The sequence below is a fragment of the Venturia canescens genome, chromosome 2 (assembly GCF_019457755.1).
Source record: "Venturia canescens isolate UGA chromosome 2, ASM1945775v1, whole genome shotgun sequence".
In the NCBI taxonomy this organism is placed as follows: domain Eukaryota; kingdom Metazoa; phylum Arthropoda; class Insecta; order Hymenoptera; family Ichneumonidae; genus Venturia; species Venturia canescens.
Genome location: NC_057422.1, coordinates 16,084,069 through 16,105,073, shown reverse-complemented (window position 1 = coordinate 16,105,073; position 21,005 = coordinate 16,084,069). Strand labels below are relative to the sequence as shown.

Below are 21,005 nucleotides of genomic sequence, written 5' to 3'. Positions count from 1 at the left end.
TGGTCGTTTTTAAGGAGGTCGCGTATGCCCGGTTGTATCGAATGGTCGCAGCCATTTTTCGAGTTTCGTCTTTCTGGCACACCGGCTATATCGCGAGTGTGGCACCTTTTCAATAAGGAGTAGCGACTTGAGCTCGCGAGCTTGCGACTGTGTCAGAGAACAGAGGTATGGAGCACACGAAGAGTTGCGTTAGTGCGTCGTGCGTTTTCGTTCGGTGATAAACCGTTAGTCAACCCAGTGATCGAGCAACCCCGTATCGAGCGTCTCGAAACGAGGCTCTTTGGCGATCGCTCCTTCTCCACATCGGCTTCTTGGCGAAGCCCCATCATCGTTATGGCACGCAACGACGACGACGACAATAAAACGTCGGTCATGGATCCACGCCACGCGTCGTTTGCCTTTCGAATGAGACCCGCTCGGACCCACGTTTCTTTCAATCTTGGCCTAATAGGTGAAAGCTCTCGACCGACAAAAAGCACGACACACCGCATAAGATACGCAGTACTTACGCGTGTATATTCGAACAAAATGAGTACACTTTCCGTGGCACTTATACGTCTCGTGTTCGTTTCTCAAGGTTACAGAAATAGGTACCTGTCCCGATGGAGAAGACACGCCGATTCACTTTCTTCGCCGGCCCGTCCCGAGCCAGTTATCCACTCTCCTCTCGCTTTATCGTCTCGAACCGGAAGTTGAGGTGCGACACGACACCTACTACGTGGATCAACGCTCGTCTCATTTCTGCGATACTCAACGTTTCCCAAAAAACTATTTATCGAGATCCTGTTGCATTCCAGGTACCTCATGAAGCGAAATTTACGACGGGAGCATCTGTTGACAATATTTCCAACGTTGTAGCTACAATTTGGGACGCATTAGAAAATGCATCATCAAATATTCATCGATATGAAGAGACCCGGTAGGTCATAGGTGTGAATCAATTGATCTCAGCAGCCACGAACAATCTCGCAACACGAACGCCATACGGAATAAGAATTCTTTAAAAATACGTTATTTTTACAATGTTGCTAAATAACTACCTTAATGGATCCGGGGACTGTAAATTATTGAGAAGCTTACGATCCTTTGATCTATCAGGATATCAAGTCGTAAATCGTTATTCACAAGACCTTTGAAGTAACCTACTTGAAAAACTCATTTGTCAAATGTTTTTTCATGCATCGCTTTCTTTCGTAAATTACATTTTTTTCGGGTTTACTCGTGACCGAAATTATGACGAGTACACAGTGATTTGAAGAGCGTTATGCTCACACACGTCAACGGTGATTTTTTGTGGTGCCTTGTGAGATGTCAGTCCCGTGACCGAATCCCAGAAGGCTCAAATTTCGTGGACAAAAAAAGTCGAAACTCTGCACGACGAATTGATTGAGGAAGTTGGCAATTAAGTGGTGGCAGGAATCGTTCAAGTTTGATCTTCCGGGCTAATATGTTATTAGAAGATCAGACTTATATCTATAAAAAAAAAAACGTAAATATCAGTTTAATTTTTGAACGTGTACTAGTAAAACGGGAAGTAGCCTAATCACCTAACTAAAAATACGCACAGCGTCCGAATAGTGGGTCAATGAAATTCAGATGTTGGTCACTCCATTGGTCCGCGAGAATTCGTAGCCTCCGACCGGTTGGCCCACAGTGCGAGACCGAGACCTGTTCCACTCCAACACCGTCGTCGTACAACAATTCGAAGGAAATATGATGGTTTTAAAATATTACAGGAAGCATGAAACCCATCATTTCCTGTCACGACGACTCACAGTTTCTATTTCGTTCTCTTCTTTCCACTTTTTGTATTCTCAGCTGATGACATGGTTTTCTCATTTCTCAAACTATTCTGTGTTTGCCCAGCGATTCCCAGAGTCATGGTAACGATGATTATTGATAATCAACATTATCTGTTTCTCGTAACGGAATCCTATGAAACTATAACTTAGACTTTAAACTGCAGGCATTTATGAAAATGTAATAAAAAATAATGGGTTGACTGATAAGCGGTCACCACAACCGCGAATTCTGTTTTCTGCTCAAATTATCCTCGATTTGAAGAATGAACTCATTCTATTTCCACAAAAAAAAAAATTGTCAAGTTGTATGAATATTCCGGTTTAATGAAATCGTTTACGAACCCATTCGACGTTTCGGACACAAAAAATGAACAACTCGTTAGTACCTGAAGATTTGTGGCCCGCAGATTCTTTATGAAATCATTGGTTCATTACACGTCCTAAAAATAAACTCACTCGCTTGAAATACACGGTTGGGAATTTCTGAAGATGTTTGTCGATTATATATTGAAATCAAAAGGGAAGAACAAATTGAGACTGTATCCGACGTCGTGTTTTCTTGGTCGATTTTAGAACAGAATTAATTCTAAATTATTCTGTTTTTGTTTTTTTTTTAAATATTTGAATGCTCAGGGGATGAGCCACTGGGACACAAAAATCATGCCGCGGTCTTCAATCTCTATGAATTTTATCTATCGATTCGACCTCATTCAGAGAAAGATTCTTCGAATGTGATATGCAAAGTGCTCTGCATCGCATAAAAAGTTAGATTAAAAGTTTTTCCAAAAAAAGCTCAATCGAGAATAGAAAGTTTAGATTGATTTATGGAAAGATTAATCAGCTGCTATTTTGTTAACAATATTTATGCAAAAAATCCTACGCTTTCAAGAACTTAATGCACTGATCAGTATTGCATCTGTCATTTTTTGTCTGGATGCCTCAATACTTTCAAATGGAACTTTTATAAAATCCAATCTGTTGACTGTTTATACCAGTTTTTTGAATAATTTTATAGAGCTTTAAATCCGAATTTAAAGATACTCTGGAAGCAAAAGTATCTAAAAATCTATTTCGTAAATAACCAAGTGAAAATTACGTTAAACTACGTTTATTAGGGCTTGTAATAAAGTTTCTTACCACGAACAGGAGTGAAAATAATTCTGTTGGTAAACCACAATGCACTGGTCAGCACAGGAAAAGTGGCCACGGAAGCATTGCAACGCTCCGGAGGAGCAGGTAGTTCTTGGTCCAAGAAGCGGAGCGTAGCCGTTGGGAACCAACGACCTTGGATACCGCAGTATCAAAGCTTGAATTTTCTTTCATGTTCTGTTTGATTCTCATCCAAATCATCATCATTTCCTGGAACCCTTGCGGTTACAGAAGGTTAATTCCATTTGAATGTTACCAGCCTATTCACACTGAGTGTTCAGTGTTGACACCACGTTTCGTTCTTTCCCACGCAAATTAGCGTAATTTTTACACCACAAAAAGCCCAGAATCCAGTGTCTTTGAGAATACAAATTTTCTGAATCACATCAATGACTAAAACACAATTCATCAAATGTCAAAGTGAAATTTTGGTGGGTGCCGAAAATACGACTATTGACAAGTATCAACAATTATTCGTCGTGCGCGCACCTGTCCAAATCCACTCGTTCCACTTTTCTATGTAAACTTTTTATATTTTTATATAGCGAGTTTGAAAAAAAACGCTTCTAAAGATGAAGAATATCACTTCAACGTACTGTAAATATAAAATTTTGCAATTTTTTCGGGTTTTTATAGGTTCGTATGGAAGGAAAATATATATGAAAATGGAAAAAAAATGGAATTTTTGTTGCAGATAATAATTACGATCTCCACATTGTTCGCAGCTGGGAAACTTCGGCAATCAGATTTGGCGCGTAAACCATGTAAAAATAAGTATTTCTCCCATTAAAAAACTGTTTTTGTACTCTCGAAATATCCTCGAAACTATACCGAAAAGTTTGCTATGCTGAGTTATTTCCGTCTGTCCTAAGAGCATTCTCGAAAACAATCGAATTTTTTGACTTTCTAAAGCAGGACCCCGCCTTAAGGAGGGGCATTGATTTTTAAAAAGGTTTTCAACCTTTTTCAACTCCCTACTGAATGAAACCAAACCGACACAGTTTTGTTCATTGCGCAATAAAGTAACTGTAAGAAAAGATTGAGACTTGGTTATTGAGATTCAAGAACGCTGATAAGATGAAACGATTCGAAATCTGATGGCATGTCTCGATTACAATGTCAGAATGTCCAACAAATCATAGACCACGTGATATCATCGAAGATCAATGGATCGCTCGAGAATGAGATCGATGGCACGCGTAATCGTCAGTCCCGCCAGGTCTAAACGGTCGGAGATTATCGGACATCGCAGATTATCGCAGATAGTAAATGCGTTTGAACGTAACGCATCTACTGCCGCATCTAGAGAGAGGAAAAACGATCTGGCGTATAAAAGCGAGCGAGTGAGCGCGAAAGGTTGGTGCGAGATAATGACCTTCCATGGGTCCGTCCCGCGTGCTCGAGAGTAGGAGTATCTCTGACACACTTGCCGGGGCCCGGTGTTCGAATCGTAACCGCGGAGACCGGAGAACTGCTCAGTCGGTTAGTTTTAAACGAGAGATCGAGAGAAGCGCATCTCTTGACGTTCGCGTTGCAGATAAAAAGCAAAAAAGGTGGTTTCTGTGGAAGAGGGAGAAAAAAGATTGAGAAGAGGGCAAAGACGACGCCGAGTGCCGGCCGGCGATCGAGGTGAGGCCAATGTAAAACCGGCCAGTCGAGCAACATCATTTTCGTAGAAGATCTCATCGAATAAAAAAGACTTTTTAAAAACGTTACAGCCGATAAAATTTTCTCATAAGTGCCAAGTGTACGCTCATCCCTCGTGCATGTGTGCCTTGCCTTCATACATGCGCTCACACGTGCAGCCCGATCGAGCAGAGTGTTGTGCACGTGTCGGAACGCACCGAGACGAGGTCGAAAAGACTCGAGTGGCGGCCGCAGGTCGGACATGAGACTCGGGCACGACCTGCGTAAGTGGGATAGGCGAAGGAGCCTCTGCCAGACACGATAGACCCCGAACCACCGGTTATTAGTGTTTAATAGTAGTGTACGAGAGAGTGCGCGTCGATAATCACCGAACCGTAGTGTTTATTTAGCTAGTGAAGAATGGACTGATTACCAGTTGGTTCCCACCAAAAATCACTTGGATCGTGGGTACGAGCACGTTCCTGGTGTGCTAGGAAAAGAGGGACGTAGAGAGGAAAAGAGGGAGGGAAGGGAGGTCGAGAGCGAGAAAGAGAGAGAGCGAGAGGAAGGGGTGGGGATTGATCCTGTGTATGGAAAAAGAGGTGGAGGCCACAAAGAGAAGGCGATTCTCCAAAAATTTGTACCCATTGCTCTGGGTTCCACGGAATACGACATTTTAGTCGAACGAGGTCGCCGAACGTCTTCGGTTTGACGAAAGATTAAAATTTTTTCAAGTTCACCGGCCTCTTTGGTCACATTTCATTACAACGGGAGACCGAGTTTCAGCTTTTACCAAAGTCGTGCTAACATGCGGTTCACCATGATTACGCGGAGGAGTATTGCTTTTTTGTGTCTTACGTACTTAACGCTCTCGAGTGCTGAACTCTACGGCTTGAACAAACTTCGTTCTTATGCGAAATATTTCGATTGGAATACTTTCGGCAATTCATCGGAGAATGAATTATGGAAAGGCCTGATCAGAGATTGCAGTCGGAAAATGTCATTCTCATGCATTCAAAAGAATGCTTACACTTACTTGGATAATACTTTTATTGAGCTCGACAACATAACGGTTTTCGATGGCTTCGTCTTGACGAAAAACAACCTCGACTATGATTCCATGTCAAGACAATCAACGATCAGCACCGACGTAGCCGAGAATTTGATCGAGGCGTCCGATGAACAAAAACGATCTGAATCATCCAAGCAAGGTGATGATCGTCCGGAAGCTAGAATCGAACCTGAAGAGGAAGCACCGGAACAGGAAGAGTACAAAACTCCTCTGGAAGAAATAACCAGTGCCCTCCGTAACAAGACAGTAAAATTCCTTTCGACACGTGACTACGAACTCCAGTTGCCTGATTTCATTTTCGAGGGTTCAACCATCAAAATAAGTCCACGTGAGATAGATGACAACGGTGCACTATTTCGCGTAGATTTCGGTCAACGAGGACTTCAGTCCGAAGGAAGGATCTTCAAAAAAATAAGTGCGAAAATATTTCATTGATGATCAATGCCCTTGAGACCGATGACAAGACGTTGTTACGATATAATTGTCTCTTTCGTTTACAGAAAAATTCATCCAGAATAAACTGCTCATGGCCTTTTTCGCTCTGATCCTCATCATCAAACTGATAAAGGTTAAATTCTTGTTCGTCATACCATTCCTATTCGGGATTGGAGCAGCGAAGAAACTCTTCTTGAAACTCTTGCTCTTCTTAGTGCCAGCTTTTGCTCATGTATTCAAGCTCTGCTCGAGTTACTATTCTAATAAAGCCAATCGGTTTCATCATCATCATCACCAGGTAACGAGTAATCTTTTTAAAATATCAGTATCTTGCGGAGAGGACTGACGTTTACAATGATCACCACACAATTACAACTTTGATGTGCATTCCAATTCTTATGAAATCAATTTCGTTCCAGATTGCTCATCATCATCACCACGTACCGGTCCCTGTACCTGTGCCCACTTACTATGCCCCTAATCATCATCACCACCAACCTCATCATGGGGAAGAACACGAGGGTTATGAATATTCTCATCCCCACATTCAATTGCGCAAAGACATAGAAGAGTTGAAGGAATGGGGTATCAAACCAATGGACGAGCCTTTTGATGAGCTCGAAGTCGATCACGCAGCATTGCCATCGGTTTATCCAGGCAATTCTTTTGCTGCACCTCCACATGGTCCAGCCTCAAGATCACCTGCTGGTTTTCCTTTCCATGACAAATATCCAGGCCCAGTTCAGTCTCATGCTCAGAGCTTGGCTTACAGTGGATACGTTGACGAGTATGCGAAATTGAATCGCAGGATTGCCCCGCAGTTCCCAATTACCGGAACGACGGTAGCTCAAGTTTCGCAGGTTCCTCCTGGCCCTATAAATATTCAGCTGCCAGCTACGAGCTCCGTCAATGTAGTGGCTTCGAATCTGCCGACTGCAACTGTCAGGACGATCTCTAAGACACCGTACCCGGTTTATCCTCAGCCACAAAAATCGAACGTCCCTCAACAAGTTTTGGATCATCACGTCACCGGGCCGGTTCAACAAGGACACGGGCAAAGAGTTGCACCACAAATACAAATCCGTGGGAATAATCCTACTAGCATTTCGTCTCCTGGCGTGCACCACTCGAACAACGCTGCTGCCTATGACGATCCTTTTTATGGACCCATCCTAGAGAGACTCGATGACATCTTCGCCCAGCTAAGATTCGCCGAGGAGAATTGTAGAGAAAGGCTCATCTGCAGCATGTACAAAAACCCAACGCAGTATTCACCGCACAGCAATCTCGTGTCCAACGAACTGTCGAGGTAAATGCCTGCAGGAAGGCATGCTGACTTAATCGTTTATTATTAATCCTTGTGACGTCCGCACTTCTTTTTGAGTCCCAGTAAATTCCACCGTCCTCGCAATATTACAGGTGTATATTATTTTTTGTTTGTTGTTGTAATTGCCTCAATGGCACGAAGTATACGCAATTTAATGAGCTAGATTATCAGTGAGTTTGCCCACGGCAGTGTTTGAATGTGTTCTGGATCATAAGGAGAAAGGTAGCCATCGCCTTCGCTCCGAATCGCGCCAATGAGGTCATCGCTGTACGTCGTCGATTTCCGTTCTTCTTTTAGGGTCGCGTTCCTCAACTTTGCCTTCTTTTTTCATTCCTCATCGTAGTTGTATCCCTCGTTTAATTTTTTATCGGTGACAGTTCGTTAGAATGAAATTTTTCTTTACGGTCTTCAACTCAAACGTCTTAGAAATTTGTTATAAAAATCAAACATATGTTTGACGAGGTTGGTCACTATTTCAACAGTTTTCGTACCGATGGCCTTGAATTACACTTTGACGATATACTTTCTTTCAAACGGATGATTAGGATTCAATTATTGATATTTTTATTATTCGATAAAAAAATTGATTTAGTAATTATTTTGAAAGACCAACGAGTCTACTTGACAAACTTGAAAATTAGCGAAGGACCACTAATCAGGTTCCAGTACAAATATTTTTTCTCCACGTCCTCGTATGGAATCACATTCTCCTTTCACTCACCTGCTGCTGCTCCGTCAGCATATTTCATTTCCGCAAGTCTGTTTAATCTTGTCAACTATGCAGGTCAATTTCAATTGTCTTTACCCACTTCCTGTCATCTTTCTGTCACACTATTGTCTTCATCGTTACAATTAAATTAATGCAGTACGACGATATTTCATCTTCATTTTTTTATATTTCAGAGATCCTCAGGAACTCAAGCATGGTGGAACCGGAAGTAACTCCAGTCACAGATTCAACCGATATGTCAACGCTGCGAGACTCGGTCAGGAAGGCGGCGACTGTCTTCGCACATACCCCTGTCAAATAAATACCGAATAGATTTTCTGGGACGGAAAATCTACGGAATTGATGACTGGCCCGAACATTGAAACAATAGAAAATACTTAACTCGAGTAACGTGAGAACTACCTCTCCTGTACTCCAATCGACGATTGAAAGCGCGAATTACCAACGCCAACTCTGTTCAGAACAGACATTCAGAAATTTTGTAATCTTATGAACTCATTTGCTCAATCACCACTCTCCGCTGACTTATTTGCTACTTTTGACAGTGCAGATTCTCAAAGTAATTCTCAATGATTCTCTTCAGGCAAAAAAAAAAACATTTGTAAAGATTAGCAGCAGCTGAAAGCACTGAGAATTTAGATAATTTTTCCATAAAATATAAAAGTAGTAAAAAAGTGACTGCATGACAGTACAGAAGTTTTTAGTTTGACGAAAATTCGTTGTTGTCTCTCTCTCTCTCTCTCTTTTCATGTGAACAGATGCTCGTCACAAATGAATATCGATAATCAAAAGATCGAATGTGTATTACTATCATTTTTGATAAAAGTGGTATTGCATTGATAATTTGCGTCTTCAACAGAATATTGGTGTCGAAGGCACCGACTTGTTAATAGCTATACATAAAAAATTTCGTTACGAGGCTCTGTTAAAAGTAGACAATTTACGTGATAACGTTGCGAATGTTTGTAATCCTTCGAAAATTTGCGATATGTAAATGATCAACTACTTTTTAACATGGTAGCCATGACTTAACGAAATGCAGGACCGATCAAAACCAGAAAACTATGCTCGCTCATTTAACAAATATTTATAATTCATAGAAACAAAATGTGCATACGAATTTAACTTAACTCACCTAATTATACGAGTAGGAAAAAATATGGTAATTGTTATTTTCGAGTACGTTGCAATGAAACCAACATATTTTCATGCAATTATTTATTTATTTATTTATTTATTTATAATCATTCGGGTGCCATACCCAACTAATTTTAAGTATTTATCAGGCTTAAGCGTACGACAGAAAATGTGCCGTTCTGGAAGAATTTTATTGGGAATGTGAGCGTTATTGATATTGATTGATGTGCAATAAAAGAAGTTTGAAAAATATTAAACCCATTCGTTACTACATTTTTAAAACCGAGCTGTTCCCCTTGTCGTTTTTGTCTCCTCTTTGCCACTTGAAAAAAAGAAAATTTTGAAAAAATATATTTTAACGTGATACAATAATCGAGTTGTTTTCCTTATTTTTTATAAATGATAGACGTGACGTCACATTCATGTCAATGTCATCTCGTAATTTGCGTCCTTCTTAAAGCGATAGTCAGTTTCAAGCATTTTGTTGGTCGGATTGCAAGGAGATCGTATCTTGAAGAAAAAACTGGTAATATAATCACGTAATATTGTAATGGCCGTTGCATTAGTGAAAACTGTTCCGAGGAAAGTAAAAACATCAATGTTTAGACGTTATTCGGTCTTCAGGATTTGGCTCCTTTCCTGTGCCACGTCTCTGTTCTTTACCGTTGTTTTTCAGTGTTCATCCGCGTTTTTTTAGCTCCAATTCGTCAGGATATTATCATTGACAAATAGAAATTCTAGTGCTCCTAGAGAGTTGTTGTCGATATTTTATCGATGAAAATGTCGCCTCGTTCATAGCGTCGTCACCCTAGATAATGTGTGCTTTCTTCTCTCCTTCGCCTTGTCCAACACGTACCCCTAATAAAAATTCAGTTGTCGTACTTGAAGTGAGGCCCAGCCAGCTCTATAAAACGGCGTTGTCGTCGCACCTCGAGGCATTCGGTGTTTGGCCTCGCAAATCGATCGAGCAATATCTTATCCGTCATGAGATTTTTCGTAGTAGCTTCGTTGGCCCTTTTGGTCGGTATTGCCGGGGCCCAAAACATTGGAACGACGAGCGAAGTTCTGCAAAATATCTACTATAGGTGAATATTACTTTGTTGTAATTGAGGTTGTAGATTTTAGTGGAAAATCGTTTGAGTCAAGAAAAAAAAACGTTTTATGAGTTATTAACGACAAAAGAATAATTTCCGTGATGGTTTCGGTGAGTCTCGATTGAAAATGTAATATTGTTATGTCGTTGGCTTGAAATATCGGTCGTAAAATTTGGAAAATGATCCAACAGATGCGCGGATAGCCAGTCGATGTTATCCTGCGTCAAGCCTAAAGTTCTGGCTTATCTGAGCGACGCCGTCAAGGAAGAAAGAGTTCCAATCACGCAAGATCTCACGATTATCCGTTCGCGTGAACTGCACGAGGATGGAGCCGCAGAAGACGATTTTGCTGAGTACAAAGGAGCGAATCCTGCCAGGAAAGAACTCCTTCGTTCTCTCATGCTCGAGAAATTGGACTCTTACTTGTCTACTCACCGTCTGGAGGCTAAATTACCCGAAGCTATTGTTGGCTCGAACATTGTCCCGAGATCGCTCGTCGATTCCGTTCCCAAGAGCCTCACCATACCACTTTCAGACTCTTCCAACGGTCAAGGTCAGTGTCGCATGTACATAGAAAATAAAGGAAAAAATTTGCTTGCACATAGTTCTTGTTTGAAAATAACTACAAAAGTCAAATTTAGCTGATCATCACTTTCGATACTTTTCAAGTGATGATGCAGAGGAAATTCTTCCTTTTTCACTGAAAATCTGATTTGACGAAATTTTATTATCCAATCAGTGAAAATAAACATTCGTAACAGTTTTCCTACTCCATTTCAGGTCGTGGATTCGTTAAGAAAGTTATGATTCCCTTCCTTCTTGGTCTCAAGTTCAAAGCCACTGCTTTGGTACCTCTCGCTCTGGCTCTCATAGCTTTGAAGACATGGAAGGCTCTCACCCTCGGTCTACTGTCGATGGTACTCAGTGGTGCGATGCTTATTTTCAAGCTCACCAAACCTAAAGTTGCCTACGAAGTCGTTCATTATGGACACCCGCCCGTGGAACACGCTGCCCCACCGCATTGGGACTCCGCTGGACCCAATGGACCTTACAGCGCGTACAGAAAATAAAAATATTTTCATCATTGACACACCAACCACTTCCGAACTGTCATATTATTTAATATTTATTGAATGCTCTCTTCTTGTTCGTATTAAATAATAAAATATTTTAATTGTTTCATAAAAACCATGCGTTTCTTCATTTCCCAAAATCTGTATTTTCTCGTAAAGCTTGAGCATAACGATCCATAGAGAAAAAAGATCAATCGATGAGCGAGCCATGTCTTAATCGCTATTCCAAGAAACTTTGTTGAAATGTTTAGTACGAAAACGAAAGCGAAATCGTCCTGAATTCTGTGAGGCTCAAAGACTTTCTTTGTCTCGCATTTCAGATGTTTTTTTCTGGTTAATCGAATTCTTGCAAGCTTCGAATTCACTCTCGTTTTTTTGCCAAACTTCCCAGCTGTTTTTTTTTCCAAATCTCAATAAATAAAATCAATTTTTTAAAAGAAACCACAATGTGTTTCAACATTTTTCATACAACTTCGTAAAAGCGAATCCTGCTTTGGTAATATTTAATCGAAGCCCAGACAACGGAACCCATTATCGAATAATCGACAAACTCCGTAAATTTCATTCAGAATGACACGAATCGTAAGCCTAGTTTCTTGAAATACTATTTCACTGAAACACGATGCGTGAGCACTCGGGATATTCGACCCCGAAAATTGGATTTCTATTGTCGATCACGTATGACACCGTAAAGCAGGAATTTACTATTTGGAGAGTAAGAGAGAAAAGCGTCGTGGAGATTGACGAAGAATTAAAAGTAGAAAAAGTCGAGTAACACGTCTCGGACGTTGTAGCGCGATTTTTGTCGCATTTTCTCACACGTGAATCTCGAAACGCACTTCGAATGGCAAATCGGGTTTGATCGAGAGCGATAAAACGACTACTACGTTAATTATATGCATGAGAGAAGAGAGGCCAAGAGGGAGGGTGAAATTAACCCAGAAACAAGCATTAACGAATCCTCACGTGTTACACGTGTTTTGACCAAGTCGAAAGTTTGCGGAGTCTCGTGACTTGCGTTGCGTTCTGAATAGTCTACATAAACCAAAATATGTACCACCGAGCTTGAGGAATGTCTGTATGACACACCTGGATAATTGCGGTATCGATACTTTCAGACTTACACCGTATAAAATACACGACCCCGTGGCAACTTCCGGTTTTTAAAGCACCGTCACGTGCGCCCGTGCCGTTTGAATTCAAAAGCGATATACCGGGACTTTTCGATCTACTTTCGTTTGGATCCGTAATTTCAAACACACTTTTGGGGATGAGCCCGCTATGGATTTCCACTGGAAATCATCGAGGCATAAATTAATGAAGTTTCCTATTACTTGGCTATAAGCAACTATTGTAATGTACCGATAAATGGTTTTGAGTGTTTTTCTTTAAAGTAACAAAATGATCGATGGATCCAATCGCTATTCAAAAATGCCCTGCAGATATTCCACACTGAGAAAAAAAATTGTTGGTTCAATAGCAATTGATATTATTGGAAGAGTTTTCTTCATTTAACTGCAATGTTTTCAGAGAGAATGAATCTGCAGTTTGATCTGAAACTATTTTGTTGGTTTAATTATGTTTAACCTTGTGATGATCAGATATTTTATTGGCCCCCCGTTATGCCACATTTCGTTATTCCAATGGCTTTTTTCTCAATGCATTGAACTACGTCTTCGATGGATTATAGTTCTACAAAATTTTCGATATGACGAATCTTTTAAAGATCGAGATCAAAACAACTCAAGAACTTTGATGATTAAAACTTAGTGGAAAACTTTTTTTTCAATGAGTTTGAAGAAAAAAGTTTCTCGTACAAGGATTCGAACTGCGATAATGAAATTTTGTTTCAATTAGCAAAATCTACGAGATATCTACGAGATGGTCTACCGTAGGAGAAATTTTATTCTTGAACATTGTGATTGGTATCGATGAAATCAAGAGTCTTTAAATTTGATGGAGCAATTCATGTTACGATCCTCTGCAAAAACAATAATGCCTTGGATTATTTAGTTAACATCAGAAGTCAACTTTCGACGATATGTTGATGGACTTATGAGCAGTGGCTCGACATATGTCTAGTTTCTTGGTTAATAAAATGTTGAAAATGTTGGGCATTGTTTGTCAATTCGTAGCGTGGCTTCCTGGTTGTCGTATACAAGAGGCAAGAAAGAGGGCTAATAGAGAGCCACTCGAGGAGGTTCATCGTGTCTCGTTATCGATTCGAGCCACGCGCATCGCGAGGCCTCGATAATCGAATACCATACTGAACGAAAAGAAAATTCGTCCCGTTTTGCGTGTGGTAGGGGTCTAAACCGTGCGGGGTACGAATTCTATGGAGGACTATCGGGGCTTGCCGATGTCCCTCGTATAAATAGACAGATGGTCGATGAACGATCATCAGTCGCAGTACAACCGTCGTCAATTAACGTCGCCTTCAGCAGCAACGAAGATCGATCGAGATACTCGTAATCAAAAGATCAACAATAAAACAAGATATGAAGTTCCTCGTTCTGTGCTCAATTGTGGCCCTTGCTGTGGCTCAACCAGCTAAACCCGAGGTGTGGAAGAGTGCGAGTATGGACGCGATGGTAGATCAGAGTAAGGTCGAGTGTGCCCAGAAGAACGACGAAGTGGCTTGCATGAAGTTCAAGGTTCTTAATCTCCTCGATCAAATATTCCGCAAGGATAACTTCAAGGTTCGTCCCACTTGACGTTCTATCGGCTGTAGCGACTTACCAAGATCACTGTCAATTTCATTATACCCACGCTTCATTATTGTTTTTCTATTCGTTGGTGCTTCTAGGTCTCCGAAAGTGTCGAAGTAACTCGTAATACCGAGACCGTCGACGAGGCATCCGCACGAAGTGACGCATCCTTCCTGGACACCATGCAAAACTATCTGGTTTCTCACGACGTGACCTTCAAATTGCCCCTCGACTCTGCCGTCAAAGTTAGCGCTAGAAACATCGAGGACGATCAACTCACTTTTGATGTCAAGTTCGGTCAAGGTCGCGCCGTCGAAGAAGCCCGCAAATCCAAGCTGAAGAAAGTCATCATCCCCATCCTCGTATTCGTTCTGCTGAAGGCGATGACCCTCATCCCCCTGGCCATCGGTGTCCTCGGTCTCAAGGCCTGGAACGCTCTTCAGCTTTCCTTCTTCAGCTTCGTCGTCTCCGTCGGTCTCGCCATCTTCCAACTGTGCAAAAAAATCGCCGCTGACAGCCATTCGGCGCCTCTTGCTGCTCATGGACCATGGGAATATCAGGCTGCTCAGTACAGATCCTTCCAAGACCAACCCAGCACCGTTGCATCCGCTCAGGATCTTGCTTATGCTGCTTATGCCAGAGATTAAATTTTTTTAACAACTCATTATCCTACCGGTAAACTCTGTCCCCTGTGCTCGACTCTGAATAGGAATAGTGTACTTTTGTAAAATACTTCTTCGCTACGCTTGATGCGTGCTATTTAATAAATTATTATTGCAATTTATATTGTGAGCGTCGAAAACACTTGATTCATCCTGCTACGTTAATACGAAGTGAACGTTATTTCATAATCAATGTCACGATGTGTAGCTGTAGAGATAAGAAAGCATGTGCATGTATCAAGAGAAAGTTGCAAATTCCACTCTCCCTGAAAGAGTCGTAGGAAAATCGACTTTTCGAATCCATGAAAAGAGGCTAAAAAATACGGCTTTTTGGTATCTGGAATAGTCAGCTTTTTTCAATGCCGAAGATCAGCACATTTTTATTAAAAATTCTTAAATCATATTCAGTATCTTTTTGCAATAAAGTACGTTATGCTCTATCGAATTGTAACTATTTTACCTCGATAGTCATCGCCGATATCAGAGGGTTAGACGTTTTTTAAAAATATCGTTTTGAGTGACATTTGATTGACGGTAACATTTAAGAAAATGTGGAAAAACAATATCATCGTCATAATAAAATTCCGATAAAAAGTAAAATCGGTAGGGCGTCGATTTGAGCAATCCATTAAGGTTGTTGCCTGAAATATTTTCGGTGAAAAATTTTTTTCTATATTTTATAATTCCACAGGTAAAAGAGAAACGGTCGCCAGCGTGTTAACTATAAAGTGATTGAAAGTCAAAAATTGAGATAATCGTTACTTCGAAGTATTGATTGTATGGCGCACACCAGTAACTCTTGTGCTTTTCTGCGTATACCGTCGCATTTTTTAAAAGAAGCACTCAGAAAAAAAAATTACAACAAATAGGTACACAAGACATTTTTACAGAGGAAATATAGAAACATGCAATGCCTGTGTCGATTATTTGCAGAAATACAGACTTTGGAACGTTTCGGAACCTCACTAACTGGGCTTATTTTTATAGTATATTACACACCTAGGGAGGGAAAATAGACTACTTCAAACCGCGGGCAGAATTGTCACCCGAGCCGAAGGCGAGGGTGATAAGCACGCGGTTTGAGGTGGTCTAATTTCACTCCCGTGGAGTGTATACGATTTTTCTGTCCGACGCAGGCGGAATGCGGCAACTTCGGCCCGCGCAGCGGGCCGAAAGTTGCCACTTTCCGCCCGGAGGGCTGAAAAAACTATTTCTTGTAAGAAGAAAGTTGAACGTAAACGAAAAACAAAACACTACTCCGAGGGAAGGGTTCACTCCAATTATCAAGATACAAATTTCAAATTTTTTCATTCAAAAAATTGCTCGTATTGCAAGAAATAGTGAGTGACAAAAAAATTTCCTTTCGTAGCAGAATTAGCAAAAATTTTCTATTCATTATTTTCAATTTTTGTGATGCTGTGCATCATCACCAGATCGAACACAGCTCAAAATGATTTCTTGATTTCTATAATTCAACAATTTGTTAATGGTTTTCATTTTGAACGAGCTCCCCAAGTAGGTATAAGAATTGAAACAATGAAAACCGTGTCGTAAATAATAAGAACATTAATTAGCTAGCAACACTTTCGATATTTCCGGTTTATTAAATTTTTTTTTGAATTCCCTTTATGACTTATGCACGCACGAGACAAATTTCACTTGATCATTGTTTACGTTTATTCGACTTACGAATGAAACAATTTATATGTGAGTTGAGAATATATGTACCGTTGTTATTGTTCAACTTTCGTGAAACAGTTTTTTCGTCATAAAGATGGTATCTGTACTTTGATAGGCCTCCAAAAGTTTCTGTATCCGGGCAAGGAAACCTAAAAAATGAAGAAAAATTCTACATTCTTATCCACTGCACGTTTCTTTGAAGATTGGACGTAATTTGGTGTCAGATTATCTAGAAAAAGATAGCAAAATTAGCATTGGGAAAAACATTTGAAAGCCTTTTGACATTTTTATAACTCCAGACGAGTCAAAAATTTGGTGTGTCGTTAAATATGGTGCCATAATGAAACGAGGGTCCGTTGATGAATCGAGGAATGAAAGTCAATGCGAGCACATGCCAAGTGAAATATTTCGTAGATAAATACGCAGAAGGAAACTCGGGTCTTCGTACGGGGATTCTCTTCGTTTGGCTCACGTGCGTTTTCCTCTCTCTCGCTCTCTCGTCTCTCAATCGCGTTTAGCATAAAACCATAGCAATGTGTGTACATACCGACATGAACGAGTTCCGTTTCCCGTGAGGGCACATGCCACCGCGCCGTAAATACAACAATGTGAGTGGATACACCGCGCCGAACTTGTCGCCCGGGGAGTCGTTAAACGACGGTGTCAGTGTCGTTTTCACGGTGTGATCAACGAACAGGCGAAATAAGGTGCTGTAAAGCGTAAAATGGTGGTATTGGTGAGGAGGCACGCGCCCCATGCGGTATGAAGGACGGTAAACTCTTTAGCCTGCACTATGCGAGTGAAATTTGAATAATTTTCCTTCCGATCGACAATTCGAGGCATGTGCGACCGAATAACATAGATTCGCGGTTGAAATTAAATAAAAGGGGAGGGCCACTCCTCCGTCAGTCGCAGTTCGATCGCCGTTTCCGTGCCGACACCCCGGTCCCCGGAGCACGATAAAAACAGATCGAGTCGATCGATCATCGTATAGTACCTTAAAAAACGTTCGTTAAGAATAATCGTTCGGGTATCTTGAGGTGTTAAAAAAGCATACAGAGAACTCCGAAGTTCGACGAGGTTCCTTGAGGGGAAATCGAAAGAGATCAATTTAAACTGACAGTAAGAATGCGTCTGTATTTTGTGATCGGCCTTACGGCCTTAGTGGCTGGTGCATCAGCTTCGTCTCGTCAGGACTTCCTGACGAAGTCACTGAACGAGTGTATCTCCGCCGAGTCCTGGTCTTCGTGCCTGAAAGAAGAAGTACTTGGATATTTGGACGATAAATTGGGAACGACGACCGAGGCCAGATCTTTGGATACCGTTGACGAGGCACTCGTCGCCAGGACCTTTAAATACCTTAAGAGTTTTGACTACGGAATCGACCTTCCATTCGTTGATGCAAGTCTAAAGTACAGACCGAGTCGCAGTCTCGCCGATTTGGACGTTGAATTCAAAGACAACGAAGTGGCTACCAATCAAGCCCGCGGTATCCTCAAGAAAAAACTCCTCTTGCCGTTCTTGCTCCTGCTGAAATTGAAACTCAAGGCCCTCATGCCAATATTCGTCGCCATCATCGGCCTCAAGGCACTCAAAGCTCTTGTGCTCTCGAAACTCGCGATTCTTCTTGTCGTCGGATTTATCGCAGTGCAATTCTTCAAGAAAGGTGGCATGCCAGCACCCATGGGTACGTTAAAGTTTATCGCTCGCATATCACACCGACCATTGTTCTCTTCATCCTCTCCTTCTATTTTCTTTCTTATACATCCATTGTTCGTTGCATCCCAGGAATGACGATGGATCCGGCAACCGCCTACGGAGCTCCACCAGTACCATCGTCGACTTCCGGCTACGAGCCGGTCAACGCCAACACGTGGGACGGAAATGGACCCTACTCTCGCGTATGGACACCAACGAATGGCGCTGAAGCTCAAAATTTAGCCTACAACTACTATTCCGGATCGAGCAGCTCCGGCAGTTCATACAGCCCGTCCTCGTCTTCCTCATCGGCATCATCTTCCGGAAGCTCCGGTAGCTCGACGAACTATTGATTTGCAGTTCCTGTCGATGATTACCATAGAAAATTAACAAATTCGCGATTTATCGGGACTGAGATGTAACGAGACCGATATAAAATCTTTGATTATTCGCGATCCGATTAAATTACCACGAGAGAATAGCCCTCGTCGATCGACCACCATAGAAAAAGGACTTCGTGCGGGCTCCCATCCAAAGATAACCACGCCAAATAGATTATTCCAAATTGTAAATTAAACGCTTAATTCCCTCTGTGACTCTCTCTCTCTCTCTCGGTGCAGAGGCGTTATTGCGTCCTTTCGGATTATCGAGGAGATAATCTTTATTGGAGAACCAGACACGCCCCAAGAGTCACATGCGGAATAGAGACTGACGATACAGCGCAATTATATCCATCGTTGATTATTGTAATTGGTATAGTAATTCGCATGCTAATGTGGCGATAATTTATTGCAAAGGATCGCTGAAAAAATCATCAATGGCCTCGGTTATAAATGTATGATTATTTATTGTTGTTTGCGTGACCCTCATATTTATATTACCCCCATTGAAATTGTTAATAAAAGCATATTCTTTATAAATACCCATATTTCTTCCTGATCATTTTATAATTTTTTGGCGCTTGTGTAACCGTTGGTACGACAGGGATCGGTTGATCCAAATGTCCGAATTACCGCAACGTTTACCGGAGTCAGGGTATAGCCACAGTCGATAATGAAGAACAACTTTGAAGATAATTTTGACAACTTGCTTGCTTTCTTAGGGTGGAGCTTAGTGGACTGTGGATAGTGCAGGACCCTTCGTTGTCAGTAACAACTTTTCGGAACTCCATCTTTCGTAGGTACATGAGAAAAAAACTTCATTACTTTTCAATGTATTTCCCGATGGCGCTGATCGTCACACCAATTTTCAATTTGATTTGAAATGATTTAAAGTTAACTTTCATTAAAACTGGACCTATCAACGGGAATAGACGGTTTGATAGCTTCGGATAAAATGTAAATATTTGCTCTGAAATATTGTTAGGTATGATTCGATGGCAGTACGAAATGGAATGCTCCACCTACGCTCGTTCAACTCGCTTGGCCAAAAAGTGACCCCGCGGGCCATGGCAACGAACGACACAACCTTTTCACCTCTCCCCCTCGACAAGGGCGAAATGGGAATATTTGAGAAAGAGAGTTGAGGTGAAAAAAACCACACTGACGAAAGCAAGTGTTGTAAAGTTTTATGGCGCAAGTTCAGGCTCAAGACCCGGTAATCTCTCGGCTCCGAATCCTGGCGCGGGGCCACCTTCGTTGCTGCGAAAACCAAAAAGATTTTTCAAGACGATACCATATTATTTCCTCGAGCCTGAGAGCAACACTCGAATGGCGATGTTCCTTCTTCTCGTTTTGGCTTCGTATACACTTCTGACAATGAGTTTCGTGTAATCCGCTTAGACCTTACGGGGCGGTGCTTTCCACCAATTGACCACAGGCTTTTCGCAATACTCACCCTTTCCTCGTTTCAATGCTTGTTCAGCAGTACTCAACCACAACGAGATGAGAAACGAAAATAATTCGTGAATGTAGCTCCTCGAAAGAAGCAGCCGATCGACCGACAGCATTTTTCTCAGCTATGGACACTTTTTAGTTCATTAAAAAAAAACAGGTACTAATCGTCGGAAGTTTTCAAAAAAACTATGCTAAACATTTTTCATATTTATTCTTCTTTTGAAAAACAAACCTCGAAATAGCAGAATTTTCAATCTCCAGTTCTCAAAGAATTAGAAATAGTTCGAATTTTCATTCTTTCTTCGACAATAATTCGTATCTCAAGCATAGAAAATTTTTTATTTTTAGAACGTTTCCAAAGATTCTGATTCACTTGATTAACCACTCAAAAACTTCTATAAATTCCACGAGAGAATATATTTTTTTAGATTTCAATTAAAACGAAAAAAGTACCAGGAATATTAACCTCAATATCATTCTACTAATATACGACACCAAACATATCGTTTCTTCATTCATAAACATTGTAAATCGCTATGAAATCTCGGACCGAACGATGATTAATTCTGTCGTGGTGAGCTTCTCGGGTGACACACGTAACATTGTTAATAGATCGAATACTTAATGCTTACATGCATTCATTTAAATACATGCGTAAGATCAGTACAGCTTGGTGAAACTTAACGTTGTCCGATGGAGTCGAGACGTGGATATAAAGACGATTCATGTAAATGCATGTCGAGTATACATCATTGTGCCAGGATCAAAGCTCATCATCGATGTGTTGCGGCAGCTAGCAGTTCATCGCCGTTTACTTCTTTCACGATACATTATAAAGTGTAATAAACGTTGTCAGACACTAATCAACGTGATCAATTCTGCGATCAACAAAGCAGGATAACTGTACGGGACTTTGTACGTTGAAAGGGCCACATTGAGAAATCCATTTACTGCAATTTATTTAGAATTTATATTTT

At 41.1% G+C, this 21,005-nt stretch overlaps 4 protein-coding genes across 4 annotated transcripts; all 4 read left to right on the top strand.

Annotated features, from left to right (window-relative positions):
- The first annotated feature begins 5,336 nt into the window (after positions 1-5,336).
- Positions 5,337-9,502, top strand: Osi17 (DUF1676 domain-containing protein Osi17). Its single transcript, XM_043410981.1, has 4 exons — positions 5,337-6,064; positions 6,150-6,382; positions 6,504-7,393; positions 8,315-9,502. The coding sequence occupies exons 1-4, from the start codon at positions 5,386-5,388 to the stop codon at positions 8,451-8,453; spliced, it is 1,941 nt and encodes a 646-aa protein (XP_043266916.1). The 5' UTR covers positions 5,337-5,385; the 3' UTR covers positions 8,454-9,502.
- A 725-nt stretch (positions 9,503-10,227) lies between these two features.
- LOC122405908 (DUF1676 domain-containing protein Osi18) lies at positions 10,228-11,526 on the top strand. The gene is made up of 3 exons (XM_043410982.1): positions 10,228-10,363; positions 10,564-10,925; positions 11,153-11,526. Exons 1-3 carry the CDS (start codon positions 10,263-10,265, stop codon positions 11,440-11,442), a joined length of 753 nt encoding a protein of 250 aa, XP_043266917.1. The 5' UTR covers positions 10,228-10,262; the 3' UTR covers positions 11,443-11,526.
- A 2,333-nt stretch (positions 11,527-13,859) lies between these two features.
- On the top strand, positions 13,860-14,926 carry LOC122405909 (DUF1676 domain-containing protein Osi19). The gene is made up of 2 exons (XM_043410983.1): positions 13,860-14,144; positions 14,252-14,926. Exons 1-2 carry the CDS (start codon positions 13,944-13,946, stop codon positions 14,798-14,800), a joined length of 750 nt encoding a protein of 249 aa, XP_043266918.1. The 5' UTR covers positions 13,860-13,943; the 3' UTR covers positions 14,801-14,926.
- Positions 14,927-17,420: 2,494 nt separating this feature from the next.
- Osi20 (DUF1676 domain-containing protein Osi20) lies at positions 17,421-19,094 on the top strand. Its single transcript, XM_043411404.1, has 2 exons — positions 17,421-18,182; positions 18,284-19,094. Exons 1-2 carry the CDS (start codon positions 17,624-17,626, stop codon positions 18,544-18,546), a joined length of 822 nt encoding a protein of 273 aa, XP_043267339.1. The 5' UTR covers positions 17,421-17,623; the 3' UTR covers positions 18,547-19,094.
- The last annotated feature ends 1,911 nt before the right edge of the window (positions 19,095-21,005 follow it).

Bases quoted from the DNA above. Each gene is read 5' to 3' on its own strand.
- Osi17 (XM_043410981.1), top strand. From the start codon at position 5,386: ATGCGGTTCACCATGATTACGCGGAGGAGTATTGCTTTTTTGTGTCTT. The intron at 6,065-6,149 runs GTGCGAAAATAT...TTTCGTTTACAG, and splicing joins AAGGATCTTCAAAAAAATAA to AAAAATTCATCCAGAATAAA. The intron at 6,383-6,503 runs GTAACGAGTAAT...ATTTCGTTCCAG, and splicing joins TTCATCATCATCATCACCAG to ATTGCTCATCATCATCACCA.
- LOC122405908 (XM_043410982.1), top strand. From the start codon at position 10,263: ATGAGATTTTTCGTAGTAGCTTCGTTGGCCCTTTTGGTCGGTATTGCC. The intron at 10,364-10,563 runs GTGAATATTACT...ATGATCCAACAG, and splicing joins CTGCAAAATATCTACTATAG to ATGCGCGGATAGCCAGTCGA. The intron at 10,926-11,152 runs GTCAGTGTCGCA...ACTCCATTTCAG, and splicing joins AGACTCTTCCAACGGTCAAG to GTCGTGGATTCGTTAAGAAA.
- LOC122405909 (XM_043410983.1), top strand. From the start codon at position 13,944: ATGAAGTTCCTCGTTCTGTGCTCAATTGTGGCCCTTGCTGTGGCTCAA. The intron at 14,145-14,251 runs GTTCGTCCCACT...TGGTGCTTCTAG, and splicing joins TCCGCAAGGATAACTTCAAG to GTCTCCGAAAGTGTCGAAGT.
- Osi20 (XM_043411404.1), top strand. From the start codon at position 17,624: ATGCGTCTGTATTTTGTGATCGGCCTTACGGCCTTAGTGGCTGGTGCA. The intron at 18,183-18,283 runs GTACGTTAAAGT...GTTGCATCCCAG, and splicing joins TGGCATGCCAGCACCCATGG to GAATGACGATGGATCCGGCA.